Source organism: Mus musculus, chromosome 17, assembly GCF_000001635.26.
Source record: "Mus musculus strain C57BL/6J chromosome 17, GRCm38.p6 C57BL/6J".
Taxonomy (NCBI): Eukaryota; Metazoa; Chordata; class Mammalia; order Rodentia; family Muridae; genus Mus; species Mus musculus.
In genome coordinates, this window is record NC_000083.6 from 94,857,764 (window position 1) to 94,880,091 (window position 22,328).

At 39.1% G+C, this 22,328-nt stretch overlaps 1 protein-coding gene, 1 non-coding gene and 1 pseudogene across 2 annotated transcripts; 1 reads left to right on the forward strand and 2 right to left on the reverse strand.

The window, feature by feature from the left end:
- Nucleotides 1-155: 155 nt before the first annotated feature.
- On the reverse strand, nt 156-6,857 carry Gm19853 (annotated as a pseudogene).
- A 280-nt stretch (nt 6,858-7,137) lies between these two features.
- Gm20939 (predicted gene, 20939) lies at nt 7,138-22,162 on the forward strand. The gene is made up of 4 exons (NM_001379445.1): nt 7,138-7,249; nt 16,223-16,349; nt 16,539-16,599; nt 17,763-22,162. Exons 1-4 carry the CDS (start codon nt 7,247-7,249, stop codon nt 19,732-19,734), a joined length of 2,163 nt encoding a protein of 720 aa, NP_001366374.1. The 5' UTR covers nt 7,138-7,246; the 3' UTR covers nt 19,735-22,162.
- Gm23102 lies at nt 12,110-12,225 on the reverse strand. Its single transcript, XR_003952458.1, has one exon. It is a non-coding gene; the product is annotated as a U5 spliceosomal RNA (small nuclear RNA).
- Nucleotides 22,163-22,328: the final 166 nt, after the last annotated feature.

Genomic DNA, 22,328 nt, shown 5'->3' on the forward strand with positions numbered 1-22,328 from the left:
ATAAAAATACATGCAATTGGGCAAATTTGCACATCCTATCCTCCAGTTAGAATACTGATCACATTGGGAATAGGGTACTGAAAATGTGCTTCGAAGACTCACTCACCTGGAAACAATTTTTCTTTTAAAATTAAAGACCATGAAAAAAATTTTTGCGTATTTCAAATTTTATTAAACTTATATACCTGAAATATATGTTTACATAGAGGGCAAAAAGACATAGTATTTCAAGTAACTTATGGGACAGTCATGTGTTAAGAATATTCTTTCTTACACACACACAATTTTTCCTCAAACTTCTGATGTGAATTTAATTCATTGTTAACTGTTGATGAAGATGGGAGACATACTTGTTCACAGCTCAGTTAAACGACACAAACAAAAAGCTGTTCCCCCAGACACAAAGATGCCATGTCTCTCCCAGCAGGACTGTGCTCCACGTTCACACCACGTCATTTTTTCTTCTTTCCTTTCCCTTTTTTACTCCCCTCTCCTAGCTTAAGACTTGCTCGGCACCTCCTGATTTCTGTGTCTTTGTTTTTAGCTTTGGTATCATTTCTGCTACTATACAAGACAGAGGATGCCATCTTCCTGTTTAAGCTGTACCCGGACTCTGCCTCTGTACTGAACATCACGATTCCATTCTCTGGACTACAATTTGTTTTTCTCCAGAAAGGCATTCAGCCCAACTGCTGAGCATACATCTTGAACCTCAGTAGTCGTAGGGTTTTCTACAGCCTTACTTATGGGGATCCGTCTCCCCTTAGCTATGGTCTTCTTATTATTTAAATAAGCGGGGTAGATACAAATGAACCTGTCCTGGTAGGCCAGGGACCGCGCGGCTGAACAAGCCATCTCCACGGGAGTCCCGACAGCCGATCCAGCCTAGCAGGCCGAACACAGGAAGTTGACTTGGACCACAGAGAGCGCCCGCCCTTCCGGTGGAAGTCCTACCTCCAAAGCACAAAAAGTTTTTTTTTTTTAATTTAATTTTTATTTTGAATCTTTTATTTTTAAAAATGTATTTATATAATATATAAAATTTCCTAATAAAATAGGCATCGCGCATGAACATTTGTTCAAAGGAAATTTACTGAACACAGTATAGCACCTTTCTCAGAATTAGTCTTTCATCTTCATATCATTATATGAAATTGGTTCATTGGAAGCCACCAGGGGTAACCCTTGAAGCTATCTTCCAATTGTGTCCTAATTAAGGTGTCCTGAACACAAGGTGACACTAGAAAATAGACTTCTCTAGGAATGCTGCACCCTATTATATTAGACTATTTCAACAGGAAAAAACATAAACTTTAACTAAGAGGAAATGAAACAGTGGGGATGAGTCACTCAGTACTGTGGAAGAGTAGTAGAATTAGATTTCCTAGTGAAAACAAGAGTCTGATTCTTATACCTACTACCTACCGACAGTCTCTTCTACCACATCCACAGTCTGTGAACTCCTCTATGCCTATGTGTAGAGTGACACCATGGCATGTCACTGATACATCGGATGCTGGTCTAGGTCTTATGTGTGAAAATCTGCTTTAGTCATGAGGAAGAGATTTATTTAAAATAGCATCTTCTGGAGGAACAGAAATGACCAGGCCCATACCACTCCCACTGTCAATAACAGGCTTGTTCTCCACTGGCAGCCACCACTGCCCTTCCCGCCTTCCAGCCTATGCCTGTGTGAAATCAGAAGAATCAAATGCATAAGTCTTTTCTCAGAAGATGAGATTTAAAGAATGTGGATGAAAGAGTAAGAGAAAAGGATAGACTAGGCAAGCATCTACCACAAGTCCAGCCTGGCAGTATGGGGGCTTTTATTTCTCTAGAATCTTGATTAAATGCCAATAGGGACAAAGGAAGAGACCTGTGGATATTTGAGCAAACTATTTACTTAAGAAAGTATTTCTAGTCTTGAAGTCATACCTGCCCAAAAACATTCAGTCTGCACATATTCTGGACTGTGCCTCCCTCCACCCCCCTACCTAGACAGTGGCTAACAATCACACACATATTTTCTTCCTACCTGTGACAGTCTGCATGGAAATGGCTTCCATTGGCCCATAAGGAGTGGCAATATTAGGAGGTGTGGCCTTTTTGGAGGAAGTTTGTCACTGTGGGGTTGGCTTTGAAATTTCAGATGCTCAAGCCAGGCCTAGTTGCTCCCTTCCTCTTCTTTATGCCTGCTAACACAGATGTAAGTCTCAGCTACCTTTCCAGCACCATGTCTGCCTGCATACCACCATACTTCCCACCATGATGATAATGGACTAAATCTATGAACTATAAGCCAGCCCTAACTAAATATTTTCCTTTATAAGAGTTGCTATGTCTGTGGCATCCCTTCACAACAGTAGAAACCCGAACTAACAACACTACCCATTTGATTTTGGGGACCTTCTTAGTTAGGTTTTCCTGGGATCAAAACTAAGGATGTGGGAAAGTTCTGAGGGCAGGTGGTCATCTTAACTGTTCCTTTATTTTATTTTATGAGGCAGAGTATCACTATGTAGCTCAGACTGGCCTCAAGCTTGCAATCCTCCTGCCTCAGCCTCTTGATTGCAGTTATTATAAGTATGCAGCATTGCACCTGGATAGACTCACAGACTTCACTCTTGAAACTTCAGGGTTTCTAAACAAATAGGAAATGGGTTGAGGTAGGTTAAATAGACGAGTCCTTGTGTGTATGTATTTCCAATATTTAATTAGCTCAGTGTCTCAACTCAAAGATGCTTAGTGTTAGGAAAGTGTGAGGTGAGAAATAACCAGTGCAGGCACACTGACAGCCATACGAACTGACAGCTTGATAGAATGAGTAGTAGTTAGCTGACAGCCAGTCCCACCATTAGCCATCCCTCACATTGGAACTGTTTTGTGCAGGAGCCAAAAACCCCAGAATTCCCGGTAACTTCCAAGATGTCCTTGTGCTCATAGCCTCATTAAGTAATTAATATTTATGATGACCTTGGGCCACCAAGAGGAATAATTATACTCTGTTTGCTCCAATTCCTAAGGCAGGCACTTACATAATACATTAAAAATTACTAACACTTATTGAACTCTATGTGCCAGGACTTGTATTCTATGCTTTATAGGGATTATCTCATTGTAGAAATATTCCCATATAAAACAGCTTTAACTAAAAATATTTTGGTACTTAAGCTGTAGTTGGCTGAAAATTTTACATATGTGGAAAACACATTTACTAAGGAGGCTTTGATTAAATAATGCTCTACATTCTCCATTTGGACTGCGTGTGTGCATAAACATATTAAGTCTGGTAAGTGTGTTCACAGTATTTTTGTACTGTGATCTGTTCTTCAGCAGTACTAGTAATCCTTTATCCAGGGGAAATGCATAATGAGACTCCCAGTCTTATGCATGCTGTTTTTCTGTGCATGAATGTTGATGATGACCTTTAACTTAAAAATTCAACACAAAAACAGGTTAACAACAATGTTTAACTGTGTGCTACAGTAAAAGTAACACAAACTGGCTGTTTCTGGGCTCCAGTCCCCCCTCAAAGTACCAAGTACCAAAGTAACAAACTGGTAATGAAGTTCTGTTACTTTAATCTTTCCCTGGTGACAAAAAAACAGGTTCCTGTGCTTAGAAAGAGAATCTCACCTTCCAGAGTGGAATGTTTGAAGTTAGAGTCTCACACTAGTCACTTATTTCACTGTCACAGAGAGCAGTAGAACTTGATGTAATACAGACAGCTCATGCGCATGCACAACCTGGTCCCAGTGTACAGTTGGAAACAAAATTGTGTGATTATTGTGACTGCTGCTTGGTGTTTGTCAGACAGAGAGTTTTATTTGTTTGTCTGTCCTCCTGCCTTTTAAAAATGCTTTACACCAATGGTGAACTGTTGTTGCAGAACAGATTTGATCTTTCTGACAGTTTCTGTCTCTACTGCTGGTTAATTTAGTTATATTTCCCTCTGTAATAGGTATATATGGCTTTATTCGATTATTGTTCCCACATCTTTATTATCAACTGCTTCTCCTCTTTCTTAGAAGCAGCTGGATTCCTATAATCATGTGTCTCTAGCTGTTTGACACACTGAATAGAACTGTATTCTACTGTTTGTGATCTTAAAACAATCTAAGATATACTATTAAATATAATGTATGGCCTTTCCCCTTGAGAGGTGATTCATGAGAATAAAAATCCTGTAAACATGCTAAAATTTTAAAAATAGTTAAGCTTAATTTATGTAAATGTAACAAAAATCCTCCAGGATACTTTTAGGAAATCATTTTCTTCCATTTATATGTATAATTGAGATAGTCATAAGTTACGGGTAATTTCCTCTGGTTTTATAAGCAATGAGTGAGGGGTTGTCTGCTGTGCTGCATAGAGCATCTAGCCAACAAGACCCCAGACTTGCACATGCTCTGCACTCCCGTCGGCGTGCCGCCCTGAGCTCCTGCACCAGCTCCGGCTCCCGCCATCCCCGCCATCCTTATTTAAATATTTCAGAATTCTGTATAAGCTTGCATTTTTAAGTATAAATTGTATTTACAATTTTTTATTTTTAATATTATTTATTTATTTTATTTATATGAGTACATTGTAGCTGTCTTCAGACACACACCAGAAGAGGGCATCAGATCCCATTACAGATGGTTATGATCCACCATGTGGTTGCTGGGAATTGAACTCAGGACTTCTGGAAGAGCAGTCAGTGCTCTTAACTGCTGAGCCATTTCTCCAACCCTGTATTTACAAAGTTTTATCTTCTTGAATTCACGGGCTTTTCCACAAGACCATATACTCCTTACCTATCCATGAGGTCGTGTCTTCTGAGGCCTCTGGGTACCTAAATTTCATATTACAAACTGAAAATATCCTTCACCATTCCCTGAATCTTGCTGACCATTGTCCTTTCTGCTGCTGCTTCCATCCTAATAAATAGCAGGTGGTGAGCTGCATTGAGACCCTGTCAGGGAAGGACTCTAACCCTCTTTCAAAACACTGACCTGCCACTAAGTTCTGTCTTTAACATGTGTCTCTTTCTGGAGAAAACAGATTCATTTAATGACATTAGTACTCATACAATAGCATTTTACTTATTTTATTGTACTGTGGAAAACCAGTAAAGGTCCCTATCTCATGTGGATGTTAAATCATGTTATAATGGTAGCCTACATGTATGCAGGACGCTGTTGTGGGGTATAACCTGAAATACAATTTAGACCTTGGTGCAGCTGTCAATTGGTATCCCTTAAAAAAGATAGTCTTGTTTGTTTCTCTTCCCTCTTTAACCTTTTAAAAGTGATTTGCTCCTACCTTGAGCTTTTTCTTAGGCTGTTTTCTTTCCATTTCTGTATCCATGGACATCTAACTTACAGCTGACTCTGTGGTCGTTTTCAGTGGCTTTTTCCCTCAATCATTTCCCCAAAGACTACTTGCTGGTGTGTGTTTCTCCTTTTAGAAGAAGCAGAGTCATTTTTATAATTTGTGATTTTTAATGTCATTATACATTATACCATATAACTATAAACTGGTCAATATATAATGTGAAGTAAAGTTAAGAAATTTTTTTTCTATTTGATGGTGTTTAATGATTTAGGTTCTCAATAACCAAGGCTTGCCTACTAGCTATTTACTGACAAACAGAAAAAAAGGGACTTAAATGTACTGTTAGGGCTCAAAATTTTTAGGTAGGATAAGGTAATTTCTTTTACATGAGACATCCTTGGTGATATTAAAAGTTACATAATTCTCTTTTTTTTGTAAAATTTAACAAATATATTGTAGTCAGCACTGTAACCACTACTAAGTTAAGGATATTGGTTCCCATTCTTCTACTCTAGACAAAAGTAAAATCTTTTCATTTCTTATCTACAGCTAATGATGGTGTGGGTAGCAGAGTATATATGAAGATATCTAATTGATAAATATTAAGTATTTGCTCCTTTTTCTTCATCCATACTCTGTAATATGTAAGGACAGAGTCATTTTGCAAACAAGCATTCCAAACATGAAACATTCCACCTTCTCATCTTCAGAAAATATCTAAAGAAGAAAACGAAAGAAAAAATATGACCTAAGTTCCTATATTCAGAGCAACCTGCTGCCAAGACATCGAAGGAAGTAGAGCATGAACACAGTGGATCACAGAATATGCTCTCTTAAGCAAATCATTAAAGATTTCAAAGTGAAAACTTATGTAGTTCTTTTTTTTTAATTTTTTAATTTATTTTTTTATATTTTATTTTATTTATTTATTTTTATTTTATTTTATTTTATTTTATTTGGTTTTTCGAGACAGGGTTTCTCTGTATAGCCCTGGCTACTTGTATAGTTCTTAGAAAACATGAAAATAATGTTGTCCCAAGGAGAAATGACTACCTCATATCTTTAAGGGAAAAGAAAGATTAAATGTAATTCCAATATAAAAAAAAAAAAAAACAGTGTATTTTGTTTGAGAGCAAAGATGTGCTAGCCCATATTTGCAGCGCTGTAGAGTGTCCAGATAAAGGGATCTTATCTGGACAGCTTTGTACATACATGTCCTGGACACAACCTCAGTCCCAACTGCATCCTTCTCAATTGATCGTTTAAGATGTAAGTGAAAACAAATTACACTACGAATATACCAAACCAGAAATTAATAAGCCTACTAATTTCTATAAAGTATTGTTTCCCAAAGTCTCTCTTTAATTGTTTATATCCTGAGCACCCTTCCGCTTGTGGGACAGATGGATAACTCCCCTGCAAGTTGAGTAATGGGCTATGCAAGCTACCTACCTTGAGTGAGGGAAGCTCAGGCTGAAGTCAGAACCCGGTGATCACAGGGTCACTGCCCACATAAGGGAGGAGCAAGCGGCGGAGCAGCGGCAAGTGGAGTGGTGGGGCCTCCCTGGGGCTGCTCGGGGAGACAGATGGGTAGGCTATTGGAGGACAGACACAAGAAATACAAAAATGCAAATCCCTGTAGATCTGGAAAAGGTCTGGCCCTGGACTTGAAGCTTGGGTTGAGAACCTCTACACAGTGTACCTTCAGCACACTCTAAATCTAAGGGAGGTGCTCGAGTCACTCCAGACTTACTGGCCAATCAGAGCCTTTAGGCGGACTTGCCAGTCAGAAGAGAAGGAGGGTTTTCCGGGTGCCGTGGTACAGGTTTCGCTTAGTAGCTGAGCAGGCTTGAACGGTCCTGTGTGCTGTGCTCTCTGTCCTGCTGCTGGATGCTGTGAAGGGAGCTCAGGCAAGCTCCGAAGTTGCGACATGGTGAGCACATGATCACTGCCAACAATGGGAAGAAGCAGGGGTCTGAGGAGCGAGAGCTGGTGTGGTGGGTCTTTCCCGGGGCTGAGTGGGCGGCCACTTGTGAGGTCCGTGAGGTCCTAGCCACTCGCTGGACCCAGCTGTAGCCTCTGAATAACTTTTTTTTTTTTTTTTTTTTTTTTTTTTGTTTTTTTTTTTTTTTGGTTTTTCGAGACAGGGTTTCTCTGTATAGCCCTGGCTGTCCTGGAACTCACTCTGTAGACCAGGCTGGCCTTGAATTCAGAAATCCGCCTGCCTCTGCCTCCCGAGTGCTGGGATTAAAGGCGTGCGCCACCACGCCCGGCTGCCTCTGAATAACTTAACTGTGGGGGCTGCATCTGTGCAGAGCAATTGGCTTGTGTGTAGAAAGATCCTTGGCATGATCCCAAAGTCAGAGAGTCCTAGTTTCTACAAATTAAGGTGGACAATCCATTTGGAGTTAATTTTGTGGCAGTTATAAAAGGCATCTCATGTGCTGGGTAGCAATCCAATATCAAGCTGTGACGTGAAAGAGTGGAATTGATGATGTAAAGGATTTAGTAAAGCTTAGGAGATAGTAAGGCACAGCAAGTAGAATTTAGGTGAGAGCGGACTGCCTGTAAAACACCCCACAGATAAGTAATATGCTAACCAGGGCAATTAGAGATTAGGAAGCTAGGATACACAAGTTTGTTCACCAGGATTATCCAGAAATATGGTACCAAACCATAACAAAGGAAACAAACTTGATTTACAACCAGCCTCTAGGTCCATCTCCATATCAAAGAGCAGGCCTTTAACAAGCTGCTCTATGGAGCATTATAGGATTACAATCAACAGTAAGGCCTAGTGTGCTATAAAGTTTCAGTTTTCTTCTTGAGAAAAGCATTGTTCTGCCACATGGGTGAGATGATACCTAGTGACAACCATTTGAGAAGGTAAAAAAGACTGTTGTATTGAGTGCTGGTCTGATCAAGTTATACTTTCCCTGAGGTCCCCATATATGGAGAATGACATAGCTCCTTCTGAAACCCAGGAGCATGCTTGGCAGAGCCAGTAACAGCCTGGAGCCTAGTCCTTGGAAGCTTTCTCTGAGGCCCTGGGTATAGAGATAAAACTCCTTTTGTAAAACCGGGAATATGCTTGGGAGAGCTGGTAATGATCTGGGGCCAGGAGCTTTGGGAGGGGTTGCATCAGGTTGTGAGACCATAACTCTTTCCACCATATGGGGCTGTGGTTATCAGTTCCAAGGCCACTAGAGGCTTGGTCAGAAATATTTTTAAGATACACTGAATTCTTTTGCAGCATTGTTTGATTAGACTTCTCCTGACTGTGTCCCGTTGTATGATGATGATGCTAACTTCATAGTTTCTTTATTTTCCTGCTGACTTCATAGCTGTCTCCCATCTCCTTCCTTTTCCCTCATGTCAGTCGTGTACAAGATGGTATTCTTAAGAAGCTTACTTAGCATAAGAAATAGCTTGTGTAAGACCTCCTGGTTGTGAGCCGGCCTGTGGCTCACATTGGCCGGGGTACACCTGGGAGGCAGACTGGAGCTGAAAGAGAGAGAACTAGATGGTTGAGACAAAAATGGAGCTAAGTCAAGATTCCTGATCAAAGCTCAAATGTTTAATAGACAACTGTGCTTATAAAGGAGGGGAACCCATCCCCCGATAATCCATTCTTGGAGCCTGGAACCAGCTGCAGGTGATGATGTGCAGGATAGGGTGTAGTCTCCAGAATAGCAGGGGCCTCTCAGCATTGTCTTGAAGGAGAACCTCAGCAGTGGCTGAACAATAGAGTCATCTAGGCAGCAAGGCTCCACCCTAGGTAATCTCCTTAGTGGCTGCAAGGTCAAGGTCTGGATCAGCCTGCTTCAGGCTGGGGGGAGGGTTACACCTCCCCACCCCAGCTTTTATACTTTGTACCTTTTCCTTTTCTGATACTGTAGCTGTACAGATGGTTGTGATCATGTGGTTTTGGGGAATTGATCTCAGGACCTCTGCTCACTCTGGGCCGAAGATTTATTTATTATTATATGTAAGTACACTGTAGCTGTCTTTAGACACACACCAGAAAAGGGTATCAGAGCTCATTATGGATGGTTGTGAGCAACCATGTGGTTGCTGAGATTTGAACTCAGGACCTTCGGAAGAGCAGTCAGTGCTCTTAACCACTGAGCCATCTCACCAGCCCTTGAATTAATTTTTAAATTGAAGATAGATTCTCTCTCATACAATATATCCTGACCACTGTTTTTCCTCCCTACACTCTTCCCAGCTATTCCCCCCAACACACACACTTCACCTATACTCCTCTCCCCAAGATCCAACACCCCCTCACCCCATTTCCTCTTCAAAAAGGAGCAGACCTCCAAGAGAGGACAGTCTAACAGGACAAAACAAGATAGAAAAAGAAAAGGTGAAAGCCTTCATATTGGACAAGGCAACCTGATAGGAGAAAAAGTCTCAAGATCAAGCAAAAGAGTCAGAGTTATACCTGCTCCCACTGTTAGGAGTCCCACAAAAACACCAAGCTAACAACTATAACGTATCAGCAGGGGACCTGGCACAAACCCATGCTGTCTCTGTGCTTGCCATTTAAGTCTCTGTAAGGTTCCTACAAATCCAGTCAGTGTTAGTCATGGGTTCCCTCTCATGTCAAGGGTCTCAAGTTAAACTGAACTTTGGTTGGCCACTCAACCAAGTTTGTTACCATCATGTACCAGCACATCTTGCAGGAAGGACCAATTGTAGGTGTGTGTGTGTGTGTGTGTGTGTGTATAAGGCAGGGGGAGGGGGGAGTCCAGGTTTCTCTTTCTGTAGCCTGTAGAGTACCTTCTCTCCTCAAAGAGACTAGAACATAGGGGTGAAAGCTCCAAGCCTGCACCAGTTTGATTTCTACATTCAGTGACTGTGTGGAATTTATCCTCATTGATGGGGCCCTGCTGTCAGTTATCTGAGAGCAAAGTTTTGTCCTAGCATCAGCATGGATTGTTTGAGGATCTCAAAGGAACCACATTGACCAACAGTTCAACCAAATGTAACCCGTTTCCAACATTGAAGTCCTGGCTATCTAGAAAGGATGGTCAGTTCAGACTATGTATTCTCTATTACTTAGAGTCTTCATTAGAGTCACCCTATAGCATCTAGGAAGTTGCTGTTGTACTGGGTTTTTACATTAACCCCAAATGACCCCTAATTCCAGCTGTTTCTCCCTGCATTGTGCTTTACCCCTGCATCCCCCCACCCAACTGATCCCTCTCACTCCTGTTCCAATCAAACTCCAGTCTATTTACAGAAACTACTCTATTTCCCCTTTAGAAAGAGATCTGTGCTTCCCCCCACCTCTTTACCTAGCCTCTCTGGGTTTGTGGGGTACAGCTTGATTATTATTTACCTAATAGGTAATATCCACTTAAAAGTGAATGCATGCCATTCTGGGTGTGGGTTACCTCACTTAGGGTGGTTTTTGTTTTTTGTTTTATTTTAGTTGCATTCATTTGCCTATAAATTCACAATGTCATTTTTTTAAACAGCTGAGTGATACTTCATTGTATAAATGTAACACTTTTTTTTGTTGTTGTTTATCCATTCTTCAGTTGAGGTACCTCTAGGTTGTTTCCAGATTCTAGCTAGTATGAGTAAATATGCTATGAACATAGTTAAGCAAATGTCCTTGTAGTAAGGTGGAACACCTTTTGGATAGACTCCCAAGAGCAGTATAGTTGTGTTTTGAGATAGATGGATTCTCAGTGTTCCGAGGAACCATGATTGTGAGGAAATACTGATTTCCATAGTGGCTGTATTAGTTTGTACCCCACAAGCAGTGAGGGGTTGTTCCCCTTTCTCCACATCCTTGCCAGCATGAGTTGTCACTTGTATAATTGATTTAGCCATTTTGACGGGTGCAAGATAGATTCTCAAAGTGGTTTTGATTTGCATTTCACTGAAGGCTAAGATGATGAAGTATTTCTCAGCTTTTTGAGATTCCTCTGTTGAGAATTCTCTGTTTAGATCTATACCCCATTTTTAAATTGAATTTCTTGCTTTGGAAAGCCTAGTTTCTTTAGGTCTTTATATATTTTGTACATTAGGCCTCTATAAGATGTGGATTTGATTTAAAAAAAATCTTAGCCAGGCGTGGTGCCACATGCCTTTAATCCTAGCACTCGAGAGGCAGAGGCAGGCGGATTTCTGAGTCTGGTCTACAAAGTGAGTTCCAGGACAGCCAGGGCTATACAGAGAAACCCTGTCTCAAAAAAAAAAAAAAAAAAAAAACCTTTTCCCACTCCTTAGGCTGTTTCTATGTCCAATTGACCAGGTTTTTGCCACTTCTAATCTACTTTCTATTATTAGCAAAGAGGAGAAACAGAGAACACAGGATGAATATTGGCCTATAATTTCTTATTTTTTTTCTTTTTTTTCTTTTTTTTTTTTTTTTTTTTTTTTTTTTTTTTTTGGACAGGGTTTCTCTGTATAGCCCTGGCTGTCCTGGAACTCACTTTGAGACAAGGCTGACCTCAAACTCCAAAATCCACCTGCCTCTACCTCCCAAGTGCTGGGATTAAAGGTGTGCGCCACCACTGCCCAGCTCCTTTTTTTTTTTTTTTTTTTTAGATTTTATTTATTTATTTATTATATGTAAGTACACTGTCGCTGACTTCAGACACTCCAGAAGAGGGAGTCAGATTTCGTTATGGATGGTTGTGAGCCACCATGTGGTTGCTGGGATTTGAACTCCAGACCTTTGGAAGAGCTGTCAGGTGCTCTTACCCACTGAGCCATCTCACCAGCCCAACTTCCCAGCTCCTTTAAGAGAGTTTCTTATAGAACAGTTTTTGCATGATAGGTATCCAGCTTCTCACCCACAGCGTTGTTAAGACTCAGAGTTGTTCCTCTCCACAGAAATCTTTAGTAAAAGGCAAAAAATTTATATGATCTGAAGAGAAACCAGAGTCTTAATTTTTTTATTATAGTCTGTACTTCATGTTTAAAAACTTATATGTCTGTCTGTCTTTCAGTCTCCTTTTATTTGTGGTGCCATCTATGTTGTGTGATTTTATTCATTATAATCTAATTATATTGTTGTTTCTCTGGAAAATGATAGACCTTCACCTAATTTTGTCTTCTGAAAATTTACTATAAGTTTCTTGAGTTTTAATAGTTTGGGAAACAGTTTTAGTTTCCTCTTCTTGATCCTGAAGGCTTGCCTCTCCTCATTTCTTGGCAACTCTGTCTTCCTGTTGTTGCTATCAGCAATTTTGGGGGGTTTGCTGCTTAAGTGATTGATATGGTTAACACATTTGATTCAGGTTTTTAAAACTTTCTGATATACTATTGTCTCTGTGTCCTAATTACCTTCAGTGATCAACATTTTAGAGCCTACAGTCATCTGAGGGAGCCTCACTTCAGGTCATGCCCTCATCAAAATGGTTGGATGCAGTGTCCCTGAGAGATTGTGTTGTGTGATGATTGATGTGGGAGGGCTCTTCCACTGAGGATGGCAGGATCCATAACTAAACAAATGGGCCTGAGCTACAAGAGAGCTAGCTGAGCATGAGACAGTGACCAAGCAAGAGGGCAAGGCAGGAAACAATGTTTGTCCATGGTTTTTGCCTTATATTCGTGAAGCTTGAGTTTCTATCCTAAGCTCCCAAAATGATGGACTATGATCTGAAAGGACTAAACAAGTGAACCTGTTCATTACCTGAGATGCTTTTGGTTAGAGGATTTAATTAAAGTAGTGGAGTAGCAAGTTAGAACCAAGAAAAAAAGAAAAAGTAAATTTGTTGCTGGACAGAAACTGGAAATGTTCTCCTTTGGAGGAATGTGGGAGATATCAGGACTTGAGATGGCAAACAGCATAGAAAGCTGTACTCAGAGCTTAGTCACCTGTTCTTATAGCACCTGGAAGATCAGAGTACTTCGAGAAATGCAGTCAGAAGTCATAGGATTTCAGTGGAAAATAGACACAATAAAAAATTGAGCTAGAGATCATTTGTGTGGTAATTTGACCCCAAATCTTTCTTATTTTTCCCATGCTCTGAGAAATTGAGTATGGCAGAATTAAAAAATAATTGGTTGTATTTCTTAGATGGATTATTGAATCTGTTGGATGATTATTACTAGTAACTCATTCAGGACTGCAATGAAAAAGAAAGCAACAGGTTGGGCAGAAATAAATGCAAAGTCTGTGGCTTGTAGAGAAAAACAGCACTGGGTAGTTTCAAATGGCAGCCAAATGCTGAGTCAGAGTCCTGAATTCAGGATTGAAAGCCTAAGAAGGTGTCCTAAGAGAAACACACCCTCCTGCTAAGCCTTCAATGAATGGAGCCCCTCCACACACACAGTGTGTTAGGCAAAGTGATTCTAGTCCCTGGAAGGAACTTCGTACAAAACCTGCTACAACTGTGGTCCAAGAATGGGGTATCCAAACTTTACAGGAGCACCCAAGTTCTGGAAATAAGAAAGATGTAAAATTTAAGGTCATGGATTCTTTGTGGTTTCAGTTCAGCACTGTTCCAGCCGTCTATATTTGCCAGAGTCAGAGGCCCAGTGAGGGAGGATACTGTGAGAGTGCATTGCATGAACCATGTGAGGATGAAGCCTGAGTTACATTTTGAGACCACAAGATGTTGAGATACCTAAGCTATGAGACACCTGCCATGGAGAGCTGCATATAGGGAGTACAAGTAACTAAACCAAGAGATGTATGAGAAGTTACAGGGATAGGGCCATCTAATCCTTTTGAAACTGATGTCTCTTATTCCTGAGACAGAGCTACAGGATTTGGTGTTTGTTCTGCTGGGTTTCCTGCCTTGGTCCAATCTTTTCTCACTATGTACACATTCCTCTCTATTGGAATGGGATTCTGTATGTTAGAAAGATACAACTTGCTTTTTGATTTTATAAGATGTAGCAATCAAGAGTCTCAAAAGAGGGGATGGAGAGATGGCTCAGTGGTTAAGAGCACTGGCTGGTTTCTCTTCCAGAGGTCCTGATTTCAATTTTCAGCTCTTGTGGCTCACAACCATCTGCAATGGGATCCGATGCCCTCTTCTGGTGTGTCTGAAGATAGCTACAGTGTACTCATATAAATGAAATAAATAAATCTTGAAGAAAAAGAAGAGTGTCCTAAGAGACTTTGGATATTTGAAGAATATATGTACTGCTGCAGTCTATTAGGGTCATTGAAGTTAAACTCAGTACATTTTCATCATGGATGACAGTGATCAGAATGCAGTTGATTGAGTCTAAAAGCTCCCAGATAAGGTGATGTCTTTGAACAGTTGTTTCTACTTTGTAGAATCACTGAAGAAGGACCCCCAACTGAAATAGGATGCAAAAGTTTTATTCCACAGAATTCTATCATACTGTGTTAACCATTCAGTATGATGCATACAGACATGTGAGCTTTGCAAACTCAATTTAAAGTCAGTTAGGAGAATTTCAGGGAGGAGTAGGTGAACTTTATAATTTTAATTTTGTTGTTTTTGTTTTGAGGACAGAGTTTTCTATGTAGCCCTGACTGTCCTGAAAGTAGGTGTGTAGAACATGCGACGTCAAACTTAAAAGTCCACCAGACTCTGGCTCCAGAGTGCTGGGATTAAATGTGGGCCAACATGCCTAGCTTTTTCTTTGTTTGTTTGTTTATTGGTTTTTATATTATTGGATGATGGGCCTGGAATCTAGGTTTTGGTATATGTCAAGCATGTGTTGTGTTGATCTTCATCCACATTGTGAATTTTGAAATTTGGCAGAGAGAATATTCTGTTTCTCAGTATGGCATGTATTCATGACATTAATACTGCCTGAGGGGCTGGAGAGATGGCTCAGCAGTTAAGAGCACTGACTGCTCTTCCAAAGGTTCTGAGTTCAATTCCTAGCAACCACATGGTAGCTCACAACCATCTGTAATGAGATCAGATGCCCTCTTCTGGTGTATCTGAAAACAGCTACAGCGTACTTACATATCATAAATAAAATAAACCTTAAAATAAAAAATACTGCCTGAGCTTTCTGAGTCATTGGATTGCTGGTGCAGATCATTCTTCCTACCTGTTGTGTTTGTTTTGATTTTTTTATGAACATGAGTATTTTGCCTGTATGCATGAATATGTACATCCTGTATGCCTGGTCCCCATAGAAGTCAGAAGATGGCTTCAGAATTCCTGAATTTGGAGTAATGGATAGTTGTGAAACAATTGGCAATTGAGCCCAATTATTTGCAAGACCAACAAGAGCTCTTGACTGCTGAGCCATCTCCTGTCCTATGTAGGATCAACATTTACATTCCAGTATTTTCATCTGTCCATTTGTATCTGTTTAAAGATGCATCCCTTTTAATAAGATCTTGTTATGGTTACAGATTAAACTGGGACACTTGTGAATATATAATTCTTTGTAGGAACTCCAGTAAAATACCTCTGGGTCCTTTCTATCTTTCTTGTTTGTTTGATTGATTATTAAAGAGGATACAGGGTCTTAATATGTACCTCTGGATGTCCTGGATAGACCAGAAATATACCTGCCTCTGCCTCCTGAGTGCTGGGATTAAAGGCATGAACTAATATGCTCAGCTTGCCTATCATTTTTTGTACTTAGTAAGTATTCATACAATTTCTCTGATGTGTGCTCAGTACTGCTTCTCTCTCTCTCTCTCTCTCTCTCTCTCTGTGTGTGTGTGTGTGTGTGTGTGTGTGTGTGTGTGTGTGTGTGTGTTAATTAGGATTTCTCTTACAAGGTTGTATCCTATTCAAAGAGCAAAGAAATGACAGAAGTGAACCTTGTTACTCAGTTTTCTTCTAAAATGACTTGGTAATTACATTAGAACTTCTTGGTCATGAAATAAGTGGGGGAATCACCAGAATTGTATAAATATATTGTCAACGAAGCATACATTTACAGTGATGTCAGTATCATGGTTTTTGTTATACACATGTATGGAATATTTTAGGATGCATTGACCTATGATGATGTGCATGTGAACTTCACTCAAGAAGAATGGGCTTTGCTGAACCCTACACAGAGGAATCTCTACAAAGATGTGATGTTGGAGATCTACAGGAACCTCAAAGCTGTAGGTAAGACTGAATTATCTTTCACTTTTTAAAATAAGGGAACAATTGTTTCTTTGTTATTGATGCTTTTCTGTAATTTCAATTGAGAATGAGGAAGAATGGGGGTGAATAAATCAGGTTTACTAAAGATAATAACTTAAATTTGCCTAATTTCCAATAATATATCATATATTTTCTGGTACTATATTTTAGGCTACAATTGGGAAGACCAAAACACTGAAGAATATTGTCAAAGTTCCAGAAAACATGGAAGGTAATTTTCATGTTCAAGTTGGTATGAATTTGCCTCAGAAGAAATGTTAATGTGGCCTGGAACCTTTTTTAAATTTTTTTTTTTTTTGGTGGCCTGGAACTTTTAAAGATCAGCAACAGTGGAGAAAAAGCACTTCTTTAAGTGTATTGTTTAAATTCTCACAAATCTATGTACCTCAATGTCAGGTGTTTGATTTGTGTTTTCAAGGCATTTCTCTAAAAGAAAAGATAAGGAAACAATGCTTTAACTGATATTGCCATTTGAATCATAGCCACATTACAGCTACTCTGTAAAACTGCCAATCTAGTCTCATACCACTCACATATTGCCAAAGATATATAGTAGGTAATAAGTATATGTTTCTAATAAGCAAATATCCCATAGTAAAACTGATTACTCATATAGTAACATTGCTAAGTTTAAGTGAGAGGGGCAGTTTATGAGAATCAAGAATGTTTTTGAGGAGAAACCTTAATTCCTATACCATATATCTATGATGAGCAAACAGCCAAACTATGTGAATGCAATGTGGAAATCTTTCATTTGTTATTCTTTTTTTCCCCCACCCCGTTATTCTTTTTTTAATAGGTATATCCTTTGTCACAATGGATATAAACCATGTGAGCATAGGGATATTGAAAGAAGCAGACCCTTCTCTCTCTCCCAGAACAATTAAAATATATGTAGTAGTCCACATTTGGACCAACTTTCTCAGTGGGTTACAAGTTTATAATTAGTTGGTTCTCCAACTTCAGTGGGAATATATCCATAAACTCACACTGCAGAAAATCCCTATCAGTACTAGGATTGTGGAAATTCTTTTATGTTTGTCCTGGTTTATTTTGTCAATGTAGTATGAAATATAGTATATTTCACAATATAGGAAAATTTATGAATCTACTCAGCATGGTAAAGCTCTGAGATCTTCTATTTCTCTTCAAATATGTGAAAAATCTCATTGAGAAAAACGTGAGCCATGTAATAACATTCTTACCATTACAAGTATGCAAAACAACGATGAATGTAAACAAAGTGATAAAAATCTTAAGATGTGAGTCCTCTTTACAATTAGACCAAATTGTAAGATTAATTCCTACAGATAAAAAGATTCATCAATTTAGTGAATGTGGTAAAGATTTCACATGTGCCAATTATCTTTGCAGGCATGAAAGAAGTCGTACTGGAGAAAAACCCTCTGAAAATACTAAATGTGGTAAAGCCTTTGCATGTCACAGTCATCCCCAAAAGTATGAAAGAATTCATACTGGAGAGAAACCCAATGATGGTATTCAGTATGGTGAAGCCTTTGTACATCACTGTAGTCTCCAAATGCATAAAATAATACATACTGGAAAGAAACCCTACAAATGCAATCAATGTGGTAAAGCCTTTGCACAACCCAGAACTCTCCAAATACATAAAAGAGCACATACTGGAGAGAAACCTTACAAATGTAATGAATGTGGTAAAATCTTTGCACAATACAATACTCTCAAAAGGCATAAAAAAACCCATACTGGAGAGAAACCCTATGAATGTAATCAATGTAGTAAAGCCTTTGCAGATCATGATCAACTTCGAAAACATGAAAGAGTTCATACTGGAGAGAAACCTTACAAATGTAATGAATGTGGTAAAGTCTTTGCACAATACAGTACTCTCAAAAGGCATGAAAAAACCCATTTTGGAGAGAAACCCTATGAATGTAAGCAATGTGGTAAAGCCTTTACACAAAAGGCTCATCTCAAAATACATATAATAACACATACTGGAGAGAAACCTTACAAATGTCATCAATGTGATAAAGCCTTTGCATCTCATGGTAATCTCCAAGTACATAAAAGAACACATACTGGAGAGAAACCCTATGAATGTGATCAGTGTGGTAAAGCCTTTGCACATCATTGTCATTTCCGAGTACATAAAAGAATACATACTGGAGAGAAACCTTATAAATGTGATCAATGTGTTAAAGCCTTTGCAGATCATGGTCAACTTCGAAAACATGAAAGAGTTCATACTGGAGAGAAACCTTACAAATGTAATGAATGTGGAAAAGCCTTTGTATGTAATGCTAGTCTCCAAGCACATAAAGTAACTCATAGTAGAGTGAAACCTTATGAATGTAAGCAATGTAGTAAATCCTTTGCCTCTCATGGTCAACTTCAAGCACATGAAAGAATTCATACTGGAGAGAAACCTTACAAATGTAATCAATGTGGTAAAGCCTTTATAGAACACAATACTCTCAAAAGGCATAAAATAACCCATACTGGAGAGAAACCCTATGAATGTAATCAATGTAGTAAATCCTTTGCCTCTCATGGTCAACTTCGGAAACATGAAAGAATTCATACTGGAGAGAAACCTTACAAATGTAATCAATGTGGTAAAGCCTTTGCAGAACATGGTCAACTTCTAAAACATGAAAGAATTCATACTGGAGAGAAACCTTACAAATGTAATCAATGTGGTAAAGCCTTTGCATACCATTATGAGCTTCAAATGCATAAAAGAATACATACTGGAGAGAAACCCTATGAATGTAAGCAATGTGGTAAATTTTTTGCTTCTCATGGTCAACTCCGAAAACATGAAAGAATTCATACTGGAGAGAAACCTTACAAATGTAATCAATGTGGTAAAGTCTTTGGACGACACAGTCATCTCAGAATTCATAAAAGAATACATACTGGAGAGAAACCTTACAAATGTGATCAATGTGGTAAAGCCTTTCCATATAGTAATACTCTCCAAGTACATAAAAGAACACATACTGGAGAGAAACCCTATGCGTGTGGTCAATGTGGCAAAGCCTTTGCAAATCAAAGTTATTTACATGTACATAAAAGAATACATACTGGAGAGAAACCCTATGAATGTAAGCAATGTAGTAAATCCTTTGTTTCTAATGGTCAACTTCAAAGACATGAAAGAATTCATACTGGAGAGAAACCTTACAAATGTGATCAATGTGGTAAAGCCTTTGCATACCATTATCATCTTCAAATGCATAAAAGAATGCATACTGGAGAGAAACCCTATGAATGTAAGCAATGTGGTAAATTTTTTGCTTCTCATGGTCAACTCCGAAAACATGAAAGAATTCATACTGGAGAGAAACCTTACAAATGAAGACAATATAGTAAAGCCTATTCACAATAAAGTCACCTCCAACTACATAAAAGCACATACTAAAGAGTAACTCTGTGAATATAACCAATGTGACAAAGCCATTGCATATCATAGTTATATCCAAGTAGATAAAAGAACATATACTGCAAAGAAGCCCTATGAATGTAATCAATGTGGCAAGGCCTTTGCATATGAAAGTTATTTCCAAGTACATAAAAGATTACATACTGGAGAGAAACCCTATGAATGTAAGCAAAGTAGTAAATCCTTTGCCTCATGGTCAACTTCAAAGTCATCAAAGAATTCATAATGGAAAGAAACCTTACAAATATAATGAATGTGGTAAAGCCTTTGCACACCATCGTAATCTTCGAATGCATAAAAGAATACACTGGAGAGAAACCTTACAAATGTAGAAAATATGGCAAAGCCTATTCACAAACAAGTCACCTCCAACTACATGAAAGACCACATACTAAAGAGTAATCCTATGAATATAACCAATGTGGTAAAGCCTTTACAGCAATCTTGAAAGATGTGGTGGTTTGAAAATACTTGGCCCATGGAAAGTGGTAGTATTCACAAGTATGGCCTTTCAGGAATAGATGTGGCATTTGAGAAAGTATGTCACAGTGGGGGTGGACTTTGAGATCCTATGCTTAAGCTCCACACAGGGCAGAAGAGTCTTCTGGCTGCCTTCTGATCAAGATGTAGAACTCTCCTGCAGCACCATGTCTGCTTGGACACTGCCATTTTTTCAGCCTTGATATTAGACTGAACCTCTGAATCTGTACACTACCCCCAATTAAATGTCCTTTATAAGAGTTGCCTTCGTCATGGTATCTTTTCACAGGAATTAAACCAAAATTAAGACAAACAACATAAAAGATAACCCACTGGAGAGAAACGGACAAGCTGATAGTTCTCTGCATGTTTGATAACAGAAATAACATGTTTTAGATAGTCTCTTCTTCCTTCTCCTCTCCTTCCGTTTTTCTCATCTATATCTTCCTACATCTCCTTTTCCTTACCATTTCTTCCCCCTTCCCCCACGAGGACAGTGATATATTAAGATAGAATCGCAAATGTAGCCCAGGGTAGCCTTGAATTGTAAATCCTACTACCTCTATCTCTTGAAGGCTGAGATTATAAGTGTGTATATCATGCCCAGGTTTTTCAAGCTGAATCCATGGATGGGGGACCCTGAGTTACAAATTACTGTCTAATCTTTGGGAAATTGCTAAGCTGATGATAATATTGAGGAGTAGACTCAAAGAGTACAGCCATGCCTCCACTTCTATTAGCTCCTGGAATCCCATTACTACAGGGATATGGAGTAAGCCTAGGCATTCATTCTAAAGCAGTCTGTTTCACTTGAGACAATAAGAGGCACCAAAATGACCAAGAGGGACTAGAACTTAAAGCACCATAAAGGCCTTCTCAATCCAGACAAGGACTCCAGGAGATGCTCTAACAGATTCAGTGATCCATGGTCAGAGAGGACCAACCCCATTGTATTAGGTGTAAGAGAGGGTTCCAAGGTACTTCCCTCTTGCTTCATACAATGTTTATTTAAACCCAGACACATACTGGATAGAGTAGAGATGAATATCTTTAAGAGTCACATGGCATTCTTTCTAGACCATCATCCATGTCCAAAGAGCATAAGAACATGGGATCTGCTGCTGATGCATTGAAGCAGTTCCAGAAAGATCACTGTTATGTGCCTACTAGTTTTTGAAATGTTTAATTCTAGGCTTCTTCAGAATTTGGAAGGATGATAGGAAGATGGGCAGGAAAAGAAAAGTCTTGTGGGTTTCCCTTGATGCTTTCCCTCCTGTGTTCTTCTACATAATGCAAAGCATTATGGTTTCTGAGGTCTTGCACTGTTTCTCTTTGGTAATGTTGCCTGATGCGCAGGTAATGAACTCTGGTCTTTAATGTGCATGCAGAGGTCATGATTTCCTAATAATTCAATGTGTTTTCTAGAATCAACATTGTATTGAATATATAAAACATCTAAACTGATTTACAGTGTATGGAGCATATGTCTGGGTTCTGAATGTTACTACACAATTCTATGTGCATTGAGTGTAGTTTAACTCCACTATATTGTTGTGGCTGCTCAGTATTGCTTATTGACCATCTAACTCCCAGGAAGTACATTATACAGAGAAACTACCTTTTCAATGTATTATTTCATGAATTTTGTATTAACAAACATTAAATTTAAAAGTATTGGGCTGGTCAGATGGCTCAGTGGGTAAGAATACCCGACTGCTCTTCCAAAGGTCCGGAGTTCAAATCCCAGCAACCACATGGTGGCTCACAACCATCTGTAACGAGATCTGACGCCCTCTTCTGGTGTGTTTGAAGACAGCTACAGTGTACTTACATATAATAAATAAATCTTTTTTAAAAAAAAGTATTATGTCTCTGAAGTGTGCTCAGCAATTAATTTTCTATCAGCAAATCATGGTTCAGATGCACACATTCACAGTTAACAGAGTCTACTATTGAAAACTGTTGTCAAGTGCAATGCACATTTCTTCTTTCTAGTTGGATCTACTACAAATTTGTTCATTATCAGAAAA